A 20,741-nucleotide genomic window follows, 5' to 3' on the forward strand; every position below is an offset into this window, starting at 1 on the left:
AGTGCTTATACAGTATTTGTAGCGGAAGTTTGCGCATTACCAATTGCTAAGGCTTCCCTCTGACTCTAGAGCTGGTTAGGCCACTCAACAAGGCTGAATGTCGACTGAATTAGGCAACTGAATATCCAAATTGGGCTGCCACATAGAACATGAGCTCGGGGTGGTGGTCTAGACACTATATATCAGTTCTTAATTGCATATGAAATTCGTGTATTTGTTTTGGGGGGCATTGTAATAATCCCGGGATCGTTCAATAACTGGAGTACAAGCTCTGCTAATTAGACACTATTTTGTGGGGCTGAGCAGCCTTCGATAGCTGTGCAATATCGGTCCAGCTAGGGGCGCTTGCTGTATTTGTTAGTCGAGATTCGAAAAAGACTTCTAGGTCAATTATTTGAAAAATCCACGGTATCGTTTAAGCACGGAGTCTGGAAGTTTTGAACAGCGTTTATCAGCTCGCTCAGGTTGTTCCGTCGACAGGGAACCTGGACATTGGGTTTAGAAGTTGGACGTTACGCACACACGGACTCCGCATCTTGTTCAAATTGACACTGATCGTGTTGCTATACTGTTACTGCACGACAAGTTAGGCATGTTGAGGCTGCCGACGTGTGGGAAAACATTGCCATTCCAAGTTGCTTCATCTTCACAACCTTGTCACAACCATTCTTGGAACGTTGAATACCCTCGCATACCCCTTTGGTTTCTCTGGCGCGAAATTTTTTCGATAGGGCATGGATAATTCGCGTTCAACAACGCCGGAAGCACTACCCGAAAATCTCTGGTCATCTATCTTAGATTCTGTGTCGACATCCCGCTCTCTTCCCTCAAAACAAATCCTGCTTCTTGGACAACCCTCAACCGGAAAGTCGACAATCGCATCTGCACTGCTACAGAGACCTGTATCTTCTGAAGAAAGTCAGGATGATAAGAGGGTGGACTTTGCCGTTGGTTATGAGTTTGCTGACGTTAGGGACGACGGTGATGAAGGTGCGTCGCGGCTGCACGATTGGGTCAGACGGGATTTTGCAGCTCAAACATCAGTACAGATACTATAGCGCGGTTATCGGTCTATACCGTGCCGTCGTCAAATTCATCATATACAACATTGTTGCCACACTTTCTGCATCCAAGAACGGCACTAACACACTCGTTGGTGATGATCGTACTAGATTGGACGAGACCATGGTCGTTTGTGGAGGAACTACAGACTTGGTTACTATGGATTGAACGATGGGTCAAAGGAGATGGTTCCAGAGAGCTTGAGATGGTGCGCGAAGAGTGCCGTGAGCGATGTAAGTACAAACGTAAAGGTGTCCTGTTACCGAGAAAGATTAATGAGGCCACAGTACAGTCATATCTGCAACATTATTCTGAGCCGTCTACTGATCTGCTGCCTGCATCTACCTCTGCATTGAGTAACACCGTCTTACCCCTTGGCCCAGGTACATTGACACACAATACTGCGGGCGTGCCAATAATTGTTGTGTGTAGCAAGGCAGATTTGATAGACGAAGAAAATGACGTGGTTGCTAGTGCTGCAGGTATGGGTGGCATGGTTAAAGGGAAGGGTGGTGAGTGGGAGGAGCGAACGGACGGAATCATGCAGGTTCTACGGACGATCTGCCTTAAGTGTAAGCAGCCCCTCTTTCGCACCCGAACGGCTACTGACTTTATGTTTACAGATGGTGCATCACTATTCTACACGACCCCTCAACCCACCACTCTCCAGGTTCTGCGACAGCATGCTTTACACTTACTCTTTGTGCCACCACCACCTTCACCTGCAATGGGCGGTGGATCGGATGCTCCAGCTCCAGTCCGAAATCCCTTCCCTTTCCAGCATAAACCAAACACGCTTGATCGAGACCGCATTGTAGTGCCTGTCGGATGGGACAGCTGGGGTAAAATATCCGTCTTGAGAGAGGGCTTTGATGCCAAGTTCTGGGGCGAGGCTTGGGAAAATGATCTTGAGGAAGTAGAGGGACAAAGTAGTGGGGAAACAGGTGCCAAGAAGCTCTTCACAGTTTTAGTCCCGGACCAAGGCGAAAAGGTACATTTTAAGAATTGTTTCTTTACTATTGCTAAACGATGCCTCTGTGTAGCCTCGCATTCTTCCACCCATCAACAATCCAATGCCAGAACAAACGTTCCTTATGAAGCACTACGACGAAAACTCTAAGAAAGCCGATAGAGACCCTCGCGCTTCGTTCAGGAATCCGACGGATCTAACCACTGGTGCTCCTGTGGGTATCGTTGGCCCTCTTGGAAGCAGCAGCTTCAGCATGCCCAATGTCGAACGTGTACTCAATGATATGGAGAACTCGACGATTGCGGCTTCGAATTCAGCCAATCAGGCTGCCGAAGCGCGCAAATTCCCTAATCGGCCCACGGGAAGGCCGGGTGGGATTGCGGGGCTCAATGCATCCACCAACGCGACACCATCTGCTCGTACTCCCACATCGCCTCCCACGACGAGTCCTACTGGTGGACAACCAAGTCAACATGAAGTTTTGCAGCATTTCTTCTGGAGCCTACTGAACTCCAAAGACCGTGCTGGAGGAAAAGATCCCAACGCGGCCAATACGTCGCCGCCAGCGAAGACCAATGGGCAGACAGAAGAATAGATAAATGTCGTGATTTTATGATATTTTGTGATAATTTCTACACTTATTCAGTAGCAAGACACCAGGACTGATTCTCTAAACTACCGTGGGGAAATGCAGTGTCTTAACAAATAAGCAACGATTTGTTCAACAAAGACAAGCTTTGTCGGTAAGCAACGCACCCAACGCGCACTATACTATGGAAACAACCACAGGAACGCGAAAAATGCTTCTCTAATGCTATCCTAAGGATTATACCAAATGGGCTTGATACTGTGCTGACATTTCTGGTACCGGCTAAGAGACCACGCAGGAGCGTTCTCGTAAGTGTATTTCATTCCATCGTATTCTTGAGTGCTCACGTAGACGCCGTGTATTGTTTTCAGTCCTCTGACATCGACCAATTGAGTGACCAGCATATTCTCAAGCTCAGGACGAAATAGCCAAAAATACATCCAGACTATGGTGTCGTCAAACTCACGCCCACCACTGTTGCGCAGGCTTCCCAAGACATAGATGAAGACGCTACAGCGACAATTATCCCTGTCCCGCGCATTCGCCGTCTCCTCCAGCGAGAATGAGACTTTCTGCTCGTCATGGCCTATATCAAAAGTTCCACACTTGCCCAACTTTGGCCTACTCTGTCGATACATTGCATTGTGTCGCTACATCTGCTAGCTTCGTCGTTTGAAAGCATCTACCACGACACTACCCCTATTTGCCTCGTATTCCCAGATTTCAGCATTATCCAACCAACAACATCACATTTCCCTGGATGCTAAGAATGTGCTCAGACATGACCTCTTGATAAACGAGATATTCGACGATTTCCAACCGCTCGTGCTGACACACCAGGATCTTAATCCTCGTAATACTGTTGTAGGTGAAAATGGTTGTGTTTGGATTGTTGATTGGGTAGGATCTTATCTGCCGTGGTTTAAGTATGTGGCGTTGAAGAGGCAGAATGAGGAGGAGGATATAAGTGGGACGAACGATGAGCTTTGGAAGGCATCGGTTCCTTTCATTTGTGGGCCATACTTCAGGCAGGATGGGTGATGAGAAGGATGTCAAAGGCGTTGTACCTGATTTGAACGATCAAATATGGTAGGTAGCGCCCGTGATTGATGTTCGAGAACAGGCGCGATTGACGGAAATTTCACAGCATAAACAGATTTGTCAAGTACCATTTCGGACATTGCCTGGTCTGTTGAAACACTTGCGGACGATAGAAGAACTCTGTCAAGCGCTGTGAACCTATCTTGATGAAAACTAGCATCCCGCTCATTGGTTACTCAACGCTTGGGATCAATACACATGATGGTCACCTTGTGCAGAAAGCTCTTCTCATCCCCGGCAGGTAAGACCTCTTCCGTGTCAGGACGCTTCACCAACACCGTAATCCAGGTGAGACGACTGCTGCGCCCCCCATTGTATAAGTACTGATTGATTGGCTGACAGGAAAGCATAAAGTTGTTGGTGTCGGTTGCGGTGAATTCCTGCGCGAGATTTAATTCCCAATAATGGGGAGTAGATGAGGAGATCAATCATCATGAAGCCCTTACTCATCACTCGAATTGATTAAACAGGCCAATAGAGAAGACAAGTGGAACTTTTTGACCTGCTTGGCTTCGATCACAGGATCCGTCGAGCTCCGCTCGCGTCTCGTACGACGTTGCGTGGCCGTTTCCATCCTACTTAGAGGCACATCCACCACGCATATTTGAGGGTCAAATACTCCAGGCTTCTTGACCATCACTGCAACATATTTTTCAATCTTGGCACAACGGTCACGCTATTTCCATTGCTATGTATCAAACCCCTTGAAGGGTGGGCTTCGTTTGTGGGAGGAGATGCAACCTAGGATTGCCAATAAATGTGGGAGGTCGAGGTTGCTCCAAAGCGAGCTCTGCGGACGGGGCCGACTTGGTAGGAGGAGGTACGATCGATGAATATCAAGAGAAATTTAGGGTCGGTTGGCTATTGATCTGGTGCCCGTTGACCGAAATCACGCGGGAAAAAAAGGGATGAAACTCGCGCTTAACAACCTTAATCTTATCTCACTTCGAGACATGGAATTTGGAATTTATGCTTGAAAACTGTTGTGCCAAAGATGTGGACATTGTGGACGTCTGAAGCACAGTTTTTGCTTTTGGATTGAACACTATTGAAGTTTATTCTCGGAAAGATATCAATAATATCCATAGACACCGATAATTCTCCGGTTAACTTTAAGGCTTGCTAATGCCGAAAATATGTAGGACTTTTCTAGATGGCGGAGGAACATTCTCCACTTCTCTAGCAAGGCACTATAGTGATAATAGCCCTACTTGTACCATACTAGACGCATAATTGAGGCACAGCATATGAGTCTTAGCGCATTTGACGGATCGTCCGTTCGCACATACCCGTGTTTGCGTCTGTTTGGTGCGCCCGCAAATCTTTCCGGTGTCCACCACGAACCGCACAAGAGATATCGCCCACTCACTTTCTGCGTCCTCTGTGGCATACGGAATATTCGTCACTCTATTTATTTTGCTTTCGACTCCGAAAAATGGGCAAATGGTGGGTCTGGACTTCGTTTATCTCAAATGCGCTCCTGACGTTCTCACGATAACAACCAGGACTCCCAACTACACCGACAATGTACTAAACGTCAAATTATCTGCTCTAATGTTTGTCCCCAACTACAACTATGAGCGGGTCACGTTCAACGCTCACGCAAATCCGGCAGAACTGGCGCCATTAATCGCGCAGCTGTGGAAAAGGAACCAACCATCACGTTTGAGGACTTCGTGAAGGAATTGGATACTGGTGACGCCTTTACAACGTCGCTGGTCGACATATTGGTCAAGGTCTGTATCATATAATGGATCTACCCTGAGTGGGTATGAAAATAAACTTCGCAGGAGCTTGCAGAACGTCATACCCGTCCCTACCAAAATGGCGAGCGCCGACTCATTGCTCCTCGTACCGTCGAGCGGCTCAACTCTCTCGTTCACGCACGGTCGGTCTACCGAGGGGATCGACCTAGAGGCCGTAACCATTTCGGTCGCCGGACGTTGAACCTCTCAGAAATCATGAGTTTTCCGGCCAATGATATGGATATTGCTGGAGAAGACGATGATGATTTTGGGAGTGTAATTGATGGCACGGTTGGTGCAGCCGAGGGTGCGAGGTTCAACACTGACCTGTTCGAGGCGTATGGCTCCCATCCGTGGTCACCATTTCCCCGGAGAATGGGTAATTCGCCTTCACCACCCCTTGAAGACGAACCTCCTACTTGGCGCGTTCAAAATACCGAGCGCACTTCCCCATGGGCACCCGCTCCTTCTTCAAGTAATGCGCCAGCCACCTCACTCACCAGACATCCTTCAATTCGCCGCCCTACAAGGTCGCGCTTCTTGGATTTCAATGACTGGACATCTCGCCGTCGATCGACAATACGAGACGCTATCGGCAACCAAAACGCAGCAGTGGATGGTTCATCATCTCTATCGCTAGGTAATGATGGCGACTCCGGTCTTACTGTCCGCCGATTCTTTGGGACCCGTCGTCTGGCACGTCGGCCGCCGATTCCATCCGAAGAGCGAGATTGGGGCGAAGAGGAAAGATCGTACCCTCTCGGCATATCAGTGGATCATCAGTGGACATCAACACAAGCTGCACTGCAGGCAGCTTCATCGACTTCAGATTCGCTTCCGGATACCACTGAAGGTGAGGACCGTCCCTTACCCCGGCTTCGTCGCGGGGGAGTCCGTCCTCCCGAGGTACTCTTGACACAACGGTATTCTGGTCCTGGTCCCCGATCGGGTTCAGGAGCCACCGACCAGGCTACTCGTGGCACATCAACCATTGTGTCGCCTTCACCAACGTCAGTTGATTCTGTCCCTCCCATGTCCCCTGGAAGAGAAGACGTAGTATTTGCATCCGCTGACCCCGCCGGATACCCCACGCCCAGTTCCATCGACACCGAACCATCTTCCACGTAGAATTGTTGTTGTACCTGCCGGTTCTCGCCTTCTGTTTCTTGATTATTCGCTATGCACTATCCGTGTCCCGACCCTGCCACAATGTATCATTGAACTTTGTATTTGTGATGTATGTTTGAGTACAGTTCGCGAACCCATGTATACTGCCTCTTTCCGCTGTTTCTTGTTATCACAAAGGAGAGAATTGGATTAGGGCTTACAATTCTATTTGTATTCATTCTTGCTTTCAATAGCCTGATATACTCGATGCACAGCCACAATACAGTTCTGCTCTCGCCCTTCACTAGCTTCACTCCGCAGCCTTATTTCTGATTGTCCTTGTATTTCCTATGGCTGATTTTGCTCCTACTATCAAGAAGCGCTCGCGGCCTCATGCACGCGCACGACGAGTGTCACCCGATTCAAGTCCAGAGCCAGAACTAACACCGGAAAACGAGGAAGAAGCCGGCCTCCCGTAAGTACCTCGTTTCGAACTCTTGTTCCAAGTTGAAGTCACTCACCTTGTAAAATGATGGAAACCATTGTTAGAATAGCTGATCTCATTGAGCTCAGAAGGCTAAGACGAGCACGACGAGGTATTGATGTCGCCAGACTGAATAAGGGTGATGTAAAGCGGAGAAGAAAGCGAGAAAGGGAAGAAGAGGGAGAAGAAGAAGGAGAACAGGGTGGATTGAGGAAAGGGGCTCCGGTGGAAGAAGATGAGTGAGTTTTGGTTTTATGGGTAGCTTGTGATATATGATACCTTTTACTGACAATGGAAGCGAGGAAGCAAACAAGGAAGCCAAGGCCAGGAGGGTGGTACGAACGAATAATTTCACGCAACAAACGAATGTCATGGATGTTGATAAACATATGTGAGTATTCATTTTGGCGTTGTTGCAATGAGTTAAACTCATTGCGTATGTGATAGGATGGCGTATATCGAGGAGAACCTAAAAATACGAGGTCGTCCACGGGATGATGAAGCCAAAGACAGAAAGCCACTAGATCCTCAAGAAGCTCTTTATCGAATTGTAGATAAATTCAAGGTTAACAAGGAGGGTCAAACAAAAGGGGAAGAAGGAAGTGTTACCAACAGCTTGACGATGTTAACTGCGATTCCTGAAGTTGATTTGGGCATGGAGTGAGTTTCTTTGTATTTTTAAATGAAGGGGGGTTCGCTTAATGGGTATCTGTTCCAGTAATCGATTGAAGAACATCGAAGAAACGGAGAAAGCGAAAAGAAGTGTTGATGAACATCGACAGCAGAGGAAGAAGGCCAAGACAGATGAAGAGCATCTAATTGCCCAGCGATGTATGTTTGCTACTTCCTTTACTTCCTCATATCTCTAACACTACGGTACGTCAGTCTACAGGCCAGGTTATAAGGCCAAGTCAGATGCGGATATTTTACGGGATGCGAAATTGGAGGCTATGGGTTTACCACCAAAGGAGGAGTCACCCCGCCGTTCAAACCATGAAAGAAACCAAATGGCGACTGATGAGATTGTGCGTGGTCAATGTTTTTCCTATCTCATTTTAGTTTGCTAATACTTGAATAGGTGATGGAGAGATTCAAGAAACATGTGCGTATGGGCTGAGTGGTACTCTGTTGCTTTATTAAGGCGCAGTCAATCTCATGGGGAGACTTGAAATGCACGACATATTGGGGGATAGATATACTAAGAGACATAACCTATTTCCTACTATATATACAAGGATATCACTGCAATGTTATCAACATTGCATTTCCGATGAAAAACTATAACCCATTTAGCTCGGAGAAGAACGTTTAGTTGCCTTGAGGCGGCGCTTGTGTATTTTACATGCATCTGGATTCCGCAGATGCCTGTTCAGGGAGTCGCGTCGGGAGAAGGAATCTCCACATTTCTCGCACACCCACATCCGAGCCCCCTCTCCGTCTTGCCTGGTTTGTGAGCCTCGACAACTTGTGGACTCGTCCATATGCCTTTTTCGGTCGTGAATACGTCCAAACATTTTGTCGCAGTGTGGACATGGATACTTCTTGTGCCCCTTTGCGTCTAATACGTATCCTTGTGAATCACTTGCAGAATCGGTTGGGTCGGGATTGTGTGAACTTGAGCGGGAAGAAGCGGGTGGAGATTTAGATGGAGATGGAGAAAATGCGACAGGGATGGAGGGCTTCCTTGGAAGAGGTAACTTAGTGGCGTTGCCACGCAGGTCTGGTTCCGCACAAGGAAGCCTCGTCGTGTGATTTGACCCAATGGCTAACCTTGAAAAAGCTGGTTCTGGTGGGGGTGTTGATGAGCATGTGGGATAGTAAAAATCGATTGGTGTAGTAGCTCTCGTGGAATAGTAGTAAGGTAGCGAAAAGTCGGGGGAGTCGTAATCGTCTTCGGAGTCACTGTCAGGTTGTTGGTAGACGCGAGAAGAAGGTTGGAGAGTGCTTCGAATGCCGGATTCGGGAGCTGGACTGTAGGTCTAGAAAGGAGAAGCTTAGAAAGAGGCAGAGAAGAAACAAGATTGCGAGACGTACCATACGCCACATTGGTGCTGTTAATGCGAATGCCAAGTCACGACACGGGCGATGAGGAAATATTTCGGAGACGCGCGTGGATAGTGCGAGAGTTCAGTGCGCTTTCTGCTGGCACGTTGGCCTGAGTGTTTGAAGAATAACCTGTTCTTTGTGTTTGCTCGCGGAATATATACTAGGTACGCCACTTTACCTGCACAGGTGACCCTATTATGCCCTATTTTAGAAACTTTGTATTATTGCCACTGTGTCAGCCTGCGCACGACGACCGCTGAGGTTCTTGTAGTTATAACCCTGGGTTCGTTAAGAAGTAGATGAACAAGTTACATGCGGAAACAATACTCTTGTTGCAATAAACAACAGCCCCTTTATGTCTTTTGATGTCACAGCGCCACACCGAAAACCCTTCGCAAACCTGATTGGCTCCTCCTCCCGCCACACTCAGGATCGCTGGTCGCTCGATAGTAACTCGTGCGGCAGAAATCGAAAACAAGTCTTTGTGTCCTCTTTGGTATTCATTATGTTGTCTGGCCAGGCGGCCATGATTATGCTGGATTCAACTGGTGTGCTTCTGTATCCCGGGTTACCTGGTGGCGCCACGCTTGAATCGATCTTGATATTCTTGCCTCCTGCTTTTACTCAAGTAAGACAGGGGACGGAGCGGTACTCGTCGCGTTCTGATTATAGCACTGTGACCTACTAATGCAGGGGTATAGCGGGAAATGATACTTCAAATGATATGGGGCTCTTGAACGACCCTCCACTTCGAGGGATAAGCGATAGGATGCTGTCCTATTTTATCTAAAAACATGATAAGCTATGTATAATCAAGCTTTTCATCACAGCCCAAGTCTTTGATAGGCGACCAACTCTCGTGTTCCGAGTGACTCGAGTCTAATCTTCCGGTACTGATTGACAAGATCGAACTTTGATTGTGGACGGGATCGCACGCAATCATGTACGATATAAAGGCATCAGATTGTAACCGGGAGTTTTTCATGCTTGTAGCTCTGCGAGATTTGCATGTCGGTCAGGCTCTCGAAAAAAACAATAGCCCTCAGGGATAGAAGGCGATTGCGACCAAAAGTAACTTGTAATCCGACGCGTTTGATCGAAAAGCTTGACAAGAGATGTATCGTTTTTCCGAGTCCAACACAGCATGAAACGCACCGAAAACGGTCGCGTACACTCACGCGACTGCTTACTAAGGCCTATTCTGATGGTCTATCAAGCATCAAGACGAAAACGATGAACCAACGCTACGGCAACGTGTTGCTTTGTGCGATTTCGGACATGCATGGCCGACTCCCTCGCCTCAAAACATTCTATGAGAGGGTATAAAGTGAGTATTAATGTTTCTACAAGTCTTATTACCGTGGCTGATACAATATAAGTTACTCCAAATGAAATATGATGAACCAGAAACACATGCCTAGAATAACAATAACTAAAAGCTACATCACGAATAGAGAGGCCCACCGCGTGGATACACAAGCACAATAAACCACGTAAGTCAACAAATTATCGCCATTGGTCGTCATCATCAGTATCACTATCAGATTCCCCGTGTCCCAGACTCTTCTTTTGGGCTCGTGCTGCCCGCAGGCATGCACCTCGATTCTTCCGGTGACGATCCAGAGAATCATATCGTGAGAAAGCTCCCCCGCACCTGTTACAGACAAAACGTGGATCTGCTTTCGTCTTTTTCCCATCCGTTCTGTTCGTCGCCAAAGGACAGCTTGTGGACTCCAAATTGTGCCTCTTCAGATCCGAAAGCCTTGTAAAGGACTTGCCACATAAACATGTTGGCCGTGGCCGGCGTGGGCCGTTCTCATCCACTGCAACCGTATATAGTTCTTGATCCGGCTGTAGTAGATCTCGATCTTGTGGGTCCCCGCTTGGGACCTGACGCTGCCGTCCTGATGAAATGGGATCGTGCCGTCTCCATCTCCTTCGACCCTTCAAGCTGGCTCTTCTGGAATCTCTCGTAACGATATCCGTGTCATTTTCACCTGATTCCTCCTTGGCCGTTCTTGAATGCATGCTCGGAGATGAAAAGCGAGAAGCAGACTCGGATATCTCTAGGAACACGGAACACGATCGTCGACTGTCGTCAAGGGATAACACGGAAGAAGCAGGGGAGCTCAAAGCTGATGTCCCAGGCGAGAACAAACTAGAATAATCTGAATCCGTTGTCGAAAGAGAAACCGAGCTCGAAGAAGGACTTGATGATGGAACTAGAGGACTGCACTCTTCGGCACCGCTGAAATCAAAACGCGAGCCTAGTGTCAGATACGACTCGAGCGGATTTGGCGAGAGACTTCTGGATTGGACGAGAGGCGAATTCGTGTCGTCTGAGGCCATATGTCCTTGATCATCAGCTGAATGCCAATTTGTTGATGGGGAATAGATGTGTGATGGCTCGATCGTCGATAACAGTGTGAAATTGTTCATGGGTATTGAGGAGAAGGGTTCCAGCAGCAGGTCCATATTCCAACTTCCTTCCCGACTTCCTTCCTGGCCCAAAGATGGTAGAGTTATGGGCGCATCATGCCCTGGTATCAGAAAACTTGAAGCGTTGGTCAGTCGTACTGCGGTTCGAACACAGGGTCAACGTGGCTCACGGAAACTCTAGCGGTGGTAGAAATTGGGGAGTCGTCTCCTCTGGCACTTGGTCATCGCTTGGATCGCATGCCTCCAAATTGAGGTATATGGAGCATAGGTCTTGTTCAGCAGGAGGCGTGAAGATACCCATAAGACGCTGTCTGAGTGTAGGTGTGGGTAAAGGTAGTGCGAAGATGGAAGAAGATTAAAGGTCTATGAGAACTACCCGTCCTGAAGCCTTTTATAGTATTTAGTGCTGTGGTGGACCCGACCCTGAGGATTGATTCGTGTCCAGTTCTTCTGGAATTTCCTTCTTTGGAGTGCACCTTACAACACTGTTATTGTTCTATAAGAAGCTGTGGAATAACAATCAAAGTGTCCACGCTTAGAGCACTTCCCCTTGCCCATATCTTATTGATCTTGAGCTCACAGCCTTGTCTTTTACCAGTTTTATTCCCAAGCGCTTTCCGATCCAGTACCGAATCCAGTCATATCAGGGCATCATCACAATTACATGATAAGAGCAATACTACTCTATGGCATGACAGAACCCTACATTAGGCAAAAACAAAAGAAAGCACGGGCACAAAGCATGGATTTGTCCAATCTGTAGCGTCAAATAATGAGCGCTATCCATGGCAATCCGCAACAATATCTTGGGTCGCGACATAATGCATCTTCGCTGCGAGCTTCCCACTGCATTTGTCACAAATACGCGTGTCCCCGCCCCTCGGATGCGAGTGCATGTTTTTGAATTTTGATACATCCAGAACGGGTGCACTGGAACACATTGGACAATCTTTCTTTGTAGAATTGACTCCTGGCACTAGGTTTTCCGGGACTGTTTCCGAGATTCATCCATTACAGGCATGGCGCCAGGGAGGGAGCCGCGTGACGATCGAGGTTTCCCATTGTCCGGACACTTGAGATCTGCGATCGAATCGTCTGAGTCAAGAGAATACTCGGGGCGATGAGTCCCGAAGCTCGTCTTCGTCGGAGACAATGGTGGTCTGTTGCAAGGCGACAGAGAATCTGTACGAAGACGACTCTACGGTAGCACGAATGGACGAAGGTTTGTGTCCTTTGTTTCGGGTTTGGAGTCGTGCGTGTCTCGAGCCAGAGCGGATGATGATGAACGAATCATCTTTGTCGCCATTTTCGGTAGCCTCGAAGTCAATGCCCTCCCCAACCTCGCCCGGCGTCGATGACTTAGGGCGGGCGTTCGACTTTCTAGAGCTTATTGGAAGCCAATCTCATAGTTACATCTTGGCGCCCTTGCATGTCCGACAATAACGCACTAACTTATAATCTGGGTATTCGCTCGTGGTAAGCCAATTCTGGGTGATACAGGCCTTTGCCAATTTGTTCAGAACACGAGGATGTCCAGAGGAAGATGATCTGGCTGGTACAGGGGCATCTCAAGAGCAACGAGGCTGTTCGAGGTAAGGAATTCCGGACAGAATGGGGATACTTATTATATTGGGCGAACATGCCAATGAGCCTGATTGAGAAATGATGGGAGTCCTAGGTCCGTCCAGATTTGAAATTTTCTGAGCGCGAGTCGGCTGATGATTCACATACCTTGAGGCATTTGTAGTAGACTGAAGATTGAGAGACTTAGTGTATAGACATACCCAGCAAAAAGCGAATTTTCGTCAAGACTCTAATTTCTCACAGTGAGCCGCGGGTATTGGACATTGGTGCAGGGCTCTCAAAAAAGCGGCTTACCAAATTGAGGTCAAGAGGTTCCCAAAATCATGGTACGGTGATGGACCTATGGGGGCTATGCGTTAGTAGAACTGCAAAAATCTTGTGGAGCATCGAACTGGTGTCCCTACGGATTTAGTGTAAAAGATAATTATCCGGCAGTCTTTGTCTATGACTGCTTATCCCCGCGAAATATGCCCATGAGTTAATTGCTATGCTGATTGAAAATCTCAAGACAAATAGTTGTAGAGCCCCATGGCGAGACAAATCAATACCTTGCTGGTTACGAGAGAATAAATTCGGCCCGTGTGAAAGTGGACCCACAACCGTTTTTAGGAGCCATTCCCACGTATCATGATCAAGATCGATCTCAACAAGCGCCAATTTCACGTGCTTGTGGTTGAAAGGACAACAGAGGGCGACTCTCTTGTGGAAGAAATCGCATGGCGTCTAGTGGGGACGGCACGATAGGGTCATAGATAGAGGTTTCTAATGGCACATCGTAATCTGCCTTTCTGGTGGTGCATGTGATGTAGGGCTTTTAGCGGCGGCGGGCACCAACTCACGGCACATGCCGTTTCTCCTTCCAGATGGACACTGCGCATTTCGGGACATAGCCAATACTGAACACGGACGGAATCTGGGACCCGTAGTAAGTGATTCCTGCCGGTATCAAGATGGAAACAACTCTTTCCACTTGACCTGCATTATTTCAACGCCGAAACTCACAGAATGTTCGACCGTCACCACGGATGGATATTCAACAAAAACATCGGCTATTTTATTATTGTGCTAATCTAATTCATCGTTCTCCCGCGTCCACACATTGCCACTGTGTGACAGCACCTTAAAATGGCCATTGCTTTAGTCTGGATTTTACCGTGGTGCTTGGCATTTATAGGCAGGTAGAGGCAGCAGATCTATGGACACTCTATTAGATGGCTTCCCATACCGTCGCTTCGACTTTTGAGTACAATGTCGACTGTGAAAATTTAATCAATCCCGTGTTGAAATCTCGGTTCACAGCTCATCGCTTCGACATTTCGTCTCTGTTGGCCGAGTTTTTTGAAGCTTGCACCGAGGACAGACGGCGCTGGTTGTTATTTCCCAAAATACACGCGTTACTCTCATTATTACGGCGGTATTGTAAATGACAACGGCCACATCTACGCGCAAAATGGATGAAAACGCGCAAAATATTGCCAACCCCGACGTCGGACCACAGATTTGGGGAAAACTCAGAGACTTTTCAAGTCCAGCTCGAATCCCAGATAGAAAGCCCGAAGGTCCAGTCAGTTTTTTTCCAAATGCAACCTGATGGTCCGACACTGGACCGTATTTCCGTCCCTGTTATCAGCTAAAAGATTTGATATCGCCGTGTCTTGTCGCTTCTTATTTTCTCAAATGGAAACTAACATAACATGAAATCTTCAGCGTTCGATTCAAGGAACCACCCCATTTGGGCGTTTCCACGTCCTTGTTCTTCTTTTCAATCACAATTGAGATATAAACAGAAATTAATTGTAATATGTAAGTATCCCATGTTACGAAATGTAGGCGACTGAAGTGCTTTCATAAATGGAGTAGTGTAAATGCAGTGCTAATGTGGGGGTTGAACCTTTGAACAATCGTCATCATTCTAATCTGAACAAAGCCACTTGTTCGGCGGCATTCGACTGTCGATACGGGTACGGGCTCACAAGGTCTTGATTGATTGATACAGTAGAAAGGAAATGTGATTCACTGACGCTAGTCGCGAACATCGGAAGATTCTATTTTTAGCATCTCCCCCACGATGATAACTGACTTGATCTTCTACACCAAGTCTCCACCCTCATGGCCGCTGAGTCCGACATCTCTGAATCGACTCCCTCAATTCCAGTTCACAAACTCTTCGAGTCTCCTAACTCTCGCGCTATTGAAATTGGCTCATGGCTCATCACGGCTGTGACCAATCCCATATCCAACGCCTCGGATTGTGATGCATTGCAAGCTACACTCGGGATCCCAATCCCTGAAATGACATTTGGCGGAAACTTTTTGAAGTTGGAACATAAACCAAGCGATTGGAGGTTTACATTCATAACAGAAAATGCTCTCAAGGATGTGAAAGTAGGCGAATTGGGAGATGGAGATGGTGGTGTAAAAGTCGGATATGCAGAAAAGTGGCTGCAAAGCAGGCGAGAATATATTATCTTTTCTTTACTGGCACAATCAGCTAATCTCAGGTCGTTGTTCTGGGCAATTTAAAAATCACCTGTTTGCGGGAATTCTGATAGAACAAATCCCGCTTCTGAGTATCCAATGCCCGAAACGGTGCCCACGAAGTTCTATGATTGGACATACACGACCACATATCCAGGTCACCAGATTACTGATCCCGCCTCTCCTTCTGGTTCGGTTCTCAGTACGGATGAGGACTACGAGCCTCCACCTCCTCCAGTAAATCCAGATGTCGTAGATTGGAGAACAGCCGATCCAGCCAACTCAGCTCACACAATACCAATGGCCGAACTTACGCGTCAGGATCCCATACTATTTTACGCTGAAATTCCATTGTTCGAGGACGAGCTCCATGATAACGGATCTTCTGCCCTCCTGGTCCGAATAGTAAGTTTGTATTTCAACCCGCAGAGCATGATTCCAATGATATTATAGCGTGTAATGCCAAAATGTTTTTTCATTCTATCTCGTTTTACGCTCCGAGTTGATGGCGTACTTTTCCGAACGTTTGACACAAGAATCTATCATTCATTTTCCTCCGACCCACCGTTGTTGGTCAGAGAGACAAGTGGTTGGGAAGCGCCATACGACCGTGTCCGAAAGGTATGCTTTGACCACCTCTTAATTCGAATGCTGATTTTGCTGTCTAGTTCCTTCCGAAACGCAATGATTTAACTCCTCTCACCGACCCGACGTGGATAGCAAAGGTTCTGACCGATTTTCCGGTCTCTGTCTCACAAAACGAGGGCGCGAAAACTGGGTGGAGAGGTTTAGGTACTCGTTACGAGATAGCCGTTTTAGAAAAACCTGCAACACCAGAATGAACAAGAATAAATTACAGATGATGAGTCCATTTTACACGACAGGGGATATGCATATCAACGTAAGGAATTTTCGGGAACGCGAATCAGTCAGAGCACCACAAGTCTCACATCAGCTTGGCTTCTCGTTTGGCCTGTTGAACTTGTGCGAGCCGCTGAGCTCTGAGAGTCATATGAGGTCCTTGAGTACCTTTCTTGCTTGGTGCTGCAGGGGCCGAAGGAGCAAGGGTTGACTGGGACAGTGACATCCGGGCGTCATCTGAGGCGAAGCCTGGGATTCTGATGTTGTGATTGCGTTCTAAAGCAGGATTAGAAGAGGCAGCATAGCAATATAATATACACACCGAGATGGAGTTGAAGATCCCTGACTTCGAGTGTATCGCCGCCACGGTGCTTTGCCAAACGGCATGCAAAGTTGGTGACGGAGTCAATGAATTCGTCGGCGATGTTGAGCAACAGCTTCACAGGACGAATCACTATTAATTCAAGATATGAACAGTAATCTCACGTACATCTTCAACCTCCGGTTCGATTTTGACGTTTGGATCGATACTGGAGACGAGATCTTGTATCGTTCTCCGCATGCTTTGGTCTCCAGGTGTATTCCTCTTCCTCGTTCTGTTGTCGTCCAGACTCATCATAGTAACGTCCTCTGGAGAGCGAGCAATCTGCGAAGGTGTGCCTAGTTTTTGGGGTCTTTGAGAAAATTTTGAAGGAAGAATAATCCACCCATGCGCATACCTGACATCCGACCGCTTGCAAGACCGCCCGACAAGGTAGGTCGCGTAGCGGGCCACTGTACAGCTCCAGGGTTTGTCGTGTTAAGGGTTTGACTGATAGCAGGATAATGGTCGCCTGGGTTATAATTTGTCAAAGTGGGGCCCGATGTTGCGGCTTCCGCGGACTTGTACGCAGTGGAAGGTTGAACGGCAGCGCTTGTAGGCGTGGCTGGTGCCTGCATGCTACATAAACATATACTCGAACCTGAGATCAGAGCAGAGGTACCTGAGTTGCAGTCGGCGTAGGTGTCGATGTTGAGGACGATGTTCCGGCGCTGGTAGATGCACCAGCTGTGGGTGCCTTTGGTCCATATTTTGCGAACTAGGAACAGGAACACACATACTATTAGAGACAAAAAGTAAAGCACAAAAGCTGTTGTTACCTGAAGCAACTGTTGATGACTTATCTTGCCAGACTTAACGAGTTGAACGAGTTGTTGTACAGCGGGATTTTGACTGAAAGCGGGGTCTATCTGTGTTCCATTTTGCATTCGAGCCAGTGCCTGCACGAGGGCAACCATGTCGGCTTGACTAGCAGCTGGCGCTGCAGCTGCAGGTTGCGCATTAGCCTGCGGTGTAGTTGATGTTGAAGCCGCAGGTTGTGCAGGAGGTGAAGCGGATGTTGAATTGTCTGTGTTCTGGTCCGCCATAACTAGGCGGAGGGGAAGGAGAAAGATATATGTGGAGTTTGGTTCGGGGAGCTCAGCCAAACAACCACTTTTTCTCTCGTTCTGCTGCCATTTCGTACCCTCGATGGACGTTTCTAGTATCCTTGGCTCGTTTGGACCAACGTATGCGCCGTGTGTTCTGCTGTTTACGAGAGCTAACTTCCTTCTTGCAGCCAAGACGACAATGATCCTGAAGAAAGCAATTATATCTTAGACGCTGGCTACTTGACCGTGACCAACACAACACCGATCGACGCCGATTTGTACGAGTGAGTATCTCTTTCTAAGGAATATCGTAGTCGCCTAACCTCTTCAGTGAAAATATTGAACAAAGTATAGAACAAAATGCTCGCGAATCCAGCCAAAAACTTCTCGGGGCACTCTTTCATCTACCCTCGACTGCCTCTGCAGACGGTCGCCTTGCACTACTCCCCCCGCCTTCCTTCGCCCTTCCTCGTGAAAAACCTTTACCCAAAGCCAAAGAAATGACAAAATGGGAGAGATTTGCTGCTGCTAAAGGCATTCAAAAGAAGAAACGTGAGAAGAAGATCTGGGATGAAGAGAAACAAGAGTGGGTTGATAGATGGGGCTGGAAAGGTAAAAACAAAGAAGGAGAAACACAGTGGTTGCACGAAGTTCCTTCTAACGCTGGTATGAATTTTTCATCAGACAACACCTTCCTGTATCTCTAATATATATCTTCTCAGATGTCGATCACGACCCTAGAAAAATTGCTCGAGACGAACGCAAGGCTCGCACGGCAAAGAACGAAAAACAAAAACTCCAAAATCTTTCTCATTCCACTGGCCAGTCGTCCAATGACCGTAAACAAGAAATTGAACGAACACTTGCTACGACTCGTGTCAGTACCGCCAGTATCGGCAAATTCGACCGACAATTGGAAGGAGAAAAGAAACCCCGTGGTATAAAACGCAAGGTACTTTCTTTCTCGCACAGTCATCTTTCCATGTGCCGGACTCATTGTGTTTCTAGTTCGAGCCGACAGAAGTGTCTGCGGAGCAGGAAAAGAAGAACGCCCTTGCTCTGTTCTCAAGCATAAACAGCGACTCCAGAAAGAAGCGACCCGAAACGTCGGGAGATAACAGCGTCATCAACGTCCGAAAGGCTATTCGTACCGCGAGCAAAGGGCAGGGCGGTGTTGCTCTCGCAAGAAAACTCGACTCTGGTAAAAGGAAATCAAAACGGTGAATTTGCACATGTCACTTGGATCGCATTTGTTTTTGTTATCTTCGCAATCTACTGTAGATACCTGTAAAATCGCATGTTGACTAGTTAATCTCTTGTCGAGTTCAAGCTGCGCAAATATTAGGGGGGAAAATGCATATAAATTCAAATAAACAGCTTGACATGGAGGTAAGCTACTCGTAGAGCCTACTTTGTGCTATCGTACGGCAGTCTATTCATGTCCGCTTTGCCCTCATCAATCCATTCCTGATTCACCAATTTTTCCTTCTCCGCATAGTACAACCTGTACACCAATTTAATGGTGCCCTCGCTCACTCCAGCAACAGCACTAATATCCCGCACAGATTTCGACTTGCCCAACAGTAAACAAGTGAAATAAATCGCTCCACCTGCAATGGATACTGGACTCCGACCATCTGCAATACCGTACTTCCTTGCCGTCACAATAATATCAGAGCAGATAGTTTGGACGTTGGCAGGAAGGTCAAGGTGATTGCAATACCGAACCAGCAGGTTCTCGGGACCTGTGGGCGTCGAACTGCTATTGCTGTTATGGGTAGCGCCGGGTGAGAGATTGAAAGCTTGCTCGAGCGCCTTGTAACATTGTCCCAAGACTTTCTTGGACACATGGGTTAGGGTACAAATTTCTCGAAATGTACGCGGAACATGTGCTTGACGGCAAGCGATAAAGATACAAGCAGCAATGACTGCATCAAGAGGTTTGCCACGAAGAAGTTTTTCCTCGTCACTCCTCTTGTATAATTGTTTCGCGATATCGCTGATGGTTTTAGGAAGCGAGAATTGGTCGCACCAGCTCGATATGTCGCGGAAGGCGGTGAGAATATTACGCTCGGAGCGTGAGGATTGAGAACGCGAAGCGGCGCGCTGGAGTTCTCGAGCAATCCCGGAGCCACCGTCTCGGAAGCTGATGACAGTGTCTAATTGCTCAATACCTTCCATTAGCGGATCCGACGCCGCACCGACACGGGAGGGGTCATCTCCCTCGTCATTGGCGAACGTCTGTAAGAGTGTGCCAAAGAGTTTAATACAGTTTTTGGCAATGGAAGCAAGCAGGTCAACAAAGGGAAAAAGGCGGAGTTTCAAAGCAAACCACCAAGATCAAATAGAGAAGCAGGAGCGAGCACTTACGCGCCATTCACTTCTGGTATCGACAACTCGATCGCCAAGAACCAAACCACAGGAGCCACATACGAGATCCCCGCTACCAAACTCCTCGATGATGTTGGGATTCGGATCTCTGCAGTCAGGGCAGATAAGGCGAACAGCCAGATCGGGACCATAAGTTGGCTGGTGCTGCTGAGCAGCTTTGGCCTGGGCAAGAGGGAAAGGTTGCGAATATGCCATCCTTTTTTTCTTTGAGTATAATTGAGTCCACGTAGGGAGAGAGAAAGTTTGGTAGCGCAAAAATGGGATCTCGTCGGGCGAGGATTGCGTGAACAACAAAGATTCGACTGCTCCTGGAGGGTCTAATTCTGAATTTGTGTGACAGCCATTGTGATACACAGCGGCATAAAAACGGTGCACACTCACTGACTGTCTAAGAGTCGTGTACAACGCAGAGCAGGTCGTCGGGCTCGGAGGCTGATGACAGTAAGAGGACAAGGGCTGTGCTCAGCCAAGGAC

The 20,741-nt window shown here is 47.7% G+C and overlaps 10 protein-coding genes across 10 annotated transcripts; 5 read left to right on the forward strand and 5 right to left on the reverse strand.

Moving 5' to 3' along the window:
- Positions 1 to 684: 684 nt before the first annotated feature.
- On the forward strand, positions 685 to 2,701 carry AGABI2DRAFT_228899 (hypothetical protein). Its single transcript, XM_006456709.1, has 5 exons — positions 685 to 990; positions 1,050 to 1,295; positions 1,350 to 1,634; positions 1,686 to 2,053; positions 2,106 to 2,701. Exons 1-5 carry the CDS (start codon positions 735 to 737, stop codon positions 2,625 to 2,627), a joined length of 1,677 nt encoding a protein of 558 aa, XP_006456772.1. The 5' UTR covers positions 685 to 734; the 3' UTR covers positions 2,628 to 2,701.
- A 1,370-nt stretch (positions 2,702 to 4,071) lies between these two features.
- AGABI2DRAFT_195778 (hypothetical protein) lies at positions 4,072 to 4,709 on the reverse strand. The gene has a single exon (XM_006456710.1). The coding sequence runs from the start codon at positions 4,357 to 4,359 to the stop codon at positions 4,165 to 4,167; it is 195 nt and encodes a 64-aa protein (XP_006456773.1). The 5' UTR covers positions 4,360 to 4,709; the 3' UTR covers positions 4,072 to 4,164.
- A 448-nt stretch (positions 4,710 to 5,157) lies between these two features.
- Positions 5,158 to 6,595, forward strand: AGABI2DRAFT_122665 (hypothetical protein; the record flags this gene model as incomplete). The annotated part of the gene is made up of 4 exons (XM_006456711.1): positions 5,158 to 5,168; positions 5,228 to 5,278; positions 5,338 to 5,458; positions 5,513 to 6,595. The coding sequence occupies 4 exons, from the start codon at positions 5,158 to 5,160 to the stop codon at positions 6,593 to 6,595; spliced, it is 1,266 nt and encodes a 421-aa protein (XP_006456774.1).
- A 511-nt stretch (positions 6,596 to 7,106) lies between these two features.
- AGABI2DRAFT_78642 (hypothetical protein) lies at positions 7,107 to 8,175 on the forward strand (the record flags this gene model as incomplete). Its single annotated transcript, XM_006456712.1, has 6 exons — positions 7,107 to 7,297; positions 7,357 to 7,449; positions 7,506 to 7,718; positions 7,777 to 7,889; positions 7,944 to 8,083; positions 8,137 to 8,175. 6 exons carry the CDS (start codon positions 7,107 to 7,109, stop codon positions 8,173 to 8,175), a joined length of 789 nt encoding a protein of 262 aa, XP_006456775.1.
- A 172-nt stretch (positions 8,176 to 8,347) lies between these two features.
- AGABI2DRAFT_122667 (hypothetical protein) lies at positions 8,348 to 9,104 on the reverse strand (the record flags this gene model as incomplete). The annotated part of the gene is made up of 2 exons (XM_006456713.1): positions 8,348 to 9,037; positions 9,093 to 9,104. 2 exons carry the CDS (start codon positions 9,102 to 9,104, stop codon positions 8,348 to 8,350), a joined length of 702 nt encoding a protein of 233 aa, XP_006456776.1.
- A 1,506-nt stretch (positions 9,105 to 10,610) lies between these two features.
- On the reverse strand, positions 10,611 to 11,844 carry AGABI2DRAFT_122668 (hypothetical protein; the record flags this gene model as incomplete). Its single annotated transcript, XM_006456714.1, has 2 exons — positions 10,611 to 11,658; positions 11,714 to 11,844. The coding sequence occupies 2 exons, from the start codon at positions 11,842 to 11,844 to the stop codon at positions 10,611 to 10,613; spliced, it is 1,179 nt and encodes a 392-aa protein (XP_006456777.1).
- A 3,392-nt stretch (positions 11,845 to 15,236) lies between these two features.
- On the forward strand, positions 15,237 to 16,298 carry AGABI2DRAFT_78680 (hypothetical protein; the record flags this gene model as incomplete). The annotated part of the gene is made up of 4 exons (XM_006456715.1): positions 15,237 to 15,565; positions 15,680 to 15,795; positions 15,844 to 16,010; positions 16,059 to 16,298. The coding sequence occupies 4 exons, from the start codon at positions 15,237 to 15,239 to the stop codon at positions 16,296 to 16,298; spliced, it is 852 nt and encodes a 283-aa protein (XP_006456778.1).
- Positions 16,299 to 16,551: 253 nt separating this feature from the next.
- Positions 16,552 to 17,405, reverse strand: AGABI2DRAFT_78470 (hypothetical protein; the record flags this gene model as incomplete). Its single annotated transcript, XM_006456716.1, has 4 exons — positions 16,552 to 16,742; positions 16,789 to 16,903; positions 16,957 to 17,126; positions 17,186 to 17,405. The coding sequence occupies 4 exons, from the start codon at positions 17,403 to 17,405 to the stop codon at positions 16,552 to 16,554; spliced, it is 696 nt and encodes a 231-aa protein (XP_006456779.1).
- Positions 17,406 to 17,949: 544 nt separating this feature from the next.
- On the forward strand, positions 17,950 to 19,234 carry AGABI2DRAFT_195783 (hypothetical protein). The gene is made up of 5 exons (XM_006456717.1): positions 17,950 to 18,014; positions 18,065 to 18,160; positions 18,208 to 18,542; positions 18,599 to 18,828; positions 18,885 to 19,234. The coding sequence occupies exons 1-5, from the start codon at positions 17,977 to 17,979 to the stop codon at positions 19,098 to 19,100; spliced, it is 915 nt and encodes a 304-aa protein (XP_006456780.1). The 5' UTR covers positions 17,950 to 17,976; the 3' UTR covers positions 19,101 to 19,234.
- On the reverse strand, positions 19,217 to 20,718 carry AGABI2DRAFT_195784 (hypothetical protein). The gene is made up of 3 exons (XM_006456718.1): positions 20,649 to 20,718; positions 20,247 to 20,590; positions 19,217 to 20,117 (listed from the first exon to the last, which is right to left on the reverse strand). The coding sequence occupies exons 2-3, from the start codon at positions 20,460 to 20,462 to the stop codon at positions 19,284 to 19,286; spliced, it is 1,050 nt and encodes a 349-aa protein (XP_006456781.1). The 5' UTR covers positions 20,463 to 20,590; positions 20,649 to 20,718; the 3' UTR covers positions 19,217 to 19,283.
- Positions 20,719 to 20,741: the final 23 nt, after the last annotated feature.

Source organism: Agaricus bisporus (assembly GCF_000300575.1).
Source record: "Agaricus bisporus var. bisporus H97 unplaced genomic scaffold AGABI2scaffold_14, whole genome shotgun sequence".
NCBI classification, from domain to species: Eukaryota; Fungi; Basidiomycota; class Agaricomycetes; order Agaricales; family Agaricaceae; genus Agaricus; species Agaricus bisporus.